Source organism: Octodon degus, unplaced genomic scaffold, assembly GCF_000260255.1.
Source record: "Octodon degus isolate 3935 unplaced genomic scaffold, OctDeg1.0 scaffold00070, whole genome shotgun sequence".
NCBI classification, from domain to species: Eukaryota; Metazoa; Chordata; class Mammalia; order Rodentia; family Octodontidae; genus Octodon; species Octodon degus.
This window is the reverse complement of record NW_004524646.1, coordinates 8,592,678-8,595,836: the sequence shown is the minus strand read 5'-3', so window position 1 is coordinate 8,595,836 and position 3,159 is coordinate 8,592,678. Positions and strand designations below refer to the sequence as shown.

The window sequence follows — 3,159 nt, the reverse complement described above, 5'->3', positions numbered from 1 at the left end:
CAGGGTGAGAATTTTTCCAGTTAACTGCTAGATTCAAAAATCTTCTGGAGATTCTCAGGATCATTGCCTTGCCCATCTTCTACATATAACTGTATGACTTGACTTACTCATGTTTCCTAGCTCTTCTCCTTTCCCTCTCTTGATTAGTTAGTCCTTGAGATCCTCTCCCTTCTTTGAGTTACATGCAGGCCAGGCCCCACCACTGGCCCAGCAGTCACTGCCCCCTACTTTCACACAGCTTTCCTTGCTTTCCTATAGAGACCCTCAGCTCCCCTTCCTCCTACCTCTACCTGCTGACCACACTGTGTTCCCCTGAGGCCCCTATGGGGAGCTGTGCTGCCTCTGGGCAGGCATGGTGGTGCAAGCCTATAATCCCAGCACATGAGAGGCTAAGGCAGGAGGGGTGCCACAAGTTTGAGGACAGTCTGGGCCACTTAGTAAGAGTTTATGTCAAAAAATTGTCCAGGCTCAATTCAATACTACTAGGAAATAAAGAAAAAGAAGAAGGGCTGGAGAGACAGCTTGGCAGTCTAAGTGTCTGCCTAGCAAATGCAAGGACTCAGGTTCAATCCCCAGGCATGCCATGCCGACCACTGTAACTTGGCGTGGTGGTGCATGCCTGTAATTCCAGTGTTGGGGAGGCTGAGACAGGAGGATGACTACCAGTCTGCATAGCAAGACCCTGTTACTAAATAAATAAATAAATAAATAAATGATTTTAAAAAGAAAAAGAAGAGGAGGAGGAGGAGGAGGAGAAGAAAATGAAGGGGCTGGTGAGATGGCTCAGTGGTCTAGGGCACCTACTTGGAACAAGCTTGGCAAAGCACAGGGACTGCGGTTCAATCCCCCAGCATCACATGCCAGCCAGCACCGCCCCCTGGTGGGCTGAGCTGGCCACACACACACACACACACACACACACACACACACACACACAAATAAATAAATAAAATTAAAAAAAAAAAGAAAATGAAGAAGACAAACACATATTGAACAGTGCTACTTTTTAAAAAATCTTAAGCTTACCAGGTATAATTAATTTATCAACAGGAAATGCTTTGCCTCTGGCTTCAACATCTTCCTCTTCTTCATCTTCCTCTAGTAAGACAAAATATACATAGTTACATTTATTAACATACCTGTCACAGCAAAAAATTTCAGTGCTGTACCTTAACTAGCAATCACTCAAGAAAACTTGCAGTAAATAAAGCATGAAGTTCAGAGAGAATCTCTGGCCTCCAAGTCCACTGACACATGAATGGATAAAGAAAATGTAAAAGTCAGGTGTGGAAACACCTGTAATCCCAGTGCTCTGGTAGGCTGAGGCAAGAGAATCAAACGTTCACAACCTAGTGAATTAGCAAGACTCTATCTCAAAATAAAAATTAAGAGAGAGCTGGGGATGTAGCTCTGTGTTAAGACCCTGCAGTCAATTTCCAGTACTGCAATAAACAAATAAGTAACTTAAAAAAGCAGTGCACCCACACATGCGATGGCATGCTGGTCAGCTTTAAAAAAGGAAGTTCTTCCACAGTGCACCACATGCATGAGCCTTGAAAACATCCTGCTAATGAAATAAGCCAGTCACAGAACAAGTGCTACACGGTTCCACTGAGAGGAGGGGTCCTAAACAGCCTCATGGGAGGGAAGGGGAGTTGGTGATTTCCTGGGGCTACGGGACACAGAAAAGGAGAATTACGAATCAGTGGACATAAACTTTCAGTCCAGCAAGATAAATACCCTTTAGAGAGTTGAACAACATAGTGTGTTGAGGCAACAATAATGTGTTCTGTACTCCAAAATTTAAGAGGCTGAGCCAGGCATGGTGCCGCACATGTGGAATCCCAATATTTGGGAGGCTGAGGCAAGAGAATTGTCATGAGTTCGAGACCAGCCTGAACTACATAGTGAGACTATCTTCAACCAACCAACCAACCAACCAACCAACCAACCAACCAACCAACCAACCAACCAAGCTTATGAGGGCAAATCTCACAATATGTTCATGGTATAACAGAATAAAATTAAAAACTTAAACCTATGCACCCAATAAAGATCAGTGAAGACACAAAAATGATGTCCAATGCTTTGTTTACCTAACTGAACCAATATTTCTCTGGATAATAAAATTGTAACTTTACCTACATACAATTAAAACATAGCGAACATTCAAACTTACGACTGAACAGGTCTTTCGCTTGATCATAAGTCTTTGGGAATCCATCCAAGATGTAACCTTGATTCCTACAAGGCATGGATCTTAGCTTTTCTTTCATAAATCGAATTATATATTGATCTTCTAGCTCACCTGATGAATAGAAAAAAGATATGACCATGGAGCACCATCTGTGTAAGGTTTATTTACGGCACTATTACAAAATCTGTAGTACAGCCAAGGGTACTACTGAAAACACTTTATTTTGCCTGTGAAGTAAAAAATGCATGGTATGTTTGAATTCTGAACAGGATGGGTGCATTGTAGCACATGTGAGAGAAGAAGCCAAGGAGCTGGTCTGTAAGGAAGAAAGGCGCATGGCTGCTGTCCGAGTGACAAGATGCTCCGTGAGGACAGCTTCTGGGTGAGGCTGACCAGCAGCAGGTAGGACAACGTGGAGCACTTGGCCTCCCTGGAGGTGAAATGATGCTGTTGTGAGGATTAAACAGTGAGGTAGGACATTAGGCCATGGCCAGCTGTCTGGCCAGTGGGCGTGGTCTGTCCACCACAGAGATCCGGACACGTGCTGGCAGGCCCTGCATGCAGACCCAGCCAGAGAACGCGATCTTCGATTGTTCCTACATGCAATCAAGAAGGTTTTTGATAGGACAGTCCAGATCTGATGTCAGCAGGAATGGAACATATAGAAGTGGCTGCCGTTGCCCTCATGGTTACTGTGACCTTTTTCCTGTCCAATTTGCTCAGAACAAGAACCTCGAATCTCTAGGAGGAGCCTAGAGCACCCCAGACCTCCTGGGTAACAACAGTAGCCGTGTGAATACATGATTTAGTATAAGTAGGTGCCTGGGCTGGCGGTGCAGCTCAATGGCAGTGCATGTGCTTAGGCTGAGCAGAGTCCCAGGCTGGGTCAGGGCTGGGATGTGGCTCAATGCAAAGGGCCTGGTTCCAATCACCTGTACTGCAAAAAAAAAAAAAAAAAAAAA

At 44.6% G+C, this 3,159-nt stretch overlaps 1 protein-coding gene across 4 annotated transcripts in view; it reads right to left on the bottom strand.

Moving 5' to 3' along the window:
* Positions 1-3,159, bottom strand: part of Ak7 (adenylate kinase 7) — a 59,451-nt gene that overhangs the window by 11,064 nt on the left and 45,228 nt on the right. For 3 of the 4 annotated variants that reach the window (XM_023719666.1, XM_023719667.1, XM_004635219.2), the window contains 2 exons: positions 2,180-2,308; positions 1,027-1,098 (listed from right to left, as the gene is read on the bottom strand). In XM_023719666.1, the coding sequence (XP_023575434.1) occupies positions 1,027-1,098; positions 2,180-2,308 (201 nt within the window). The remainder of the gene's footprint in view (positions 1-1,026; positions 1,099-2,179; positions 2,309-3,159) is intronic. The other variant, XM_023719665.1, reaches the window with a different exon arrangement.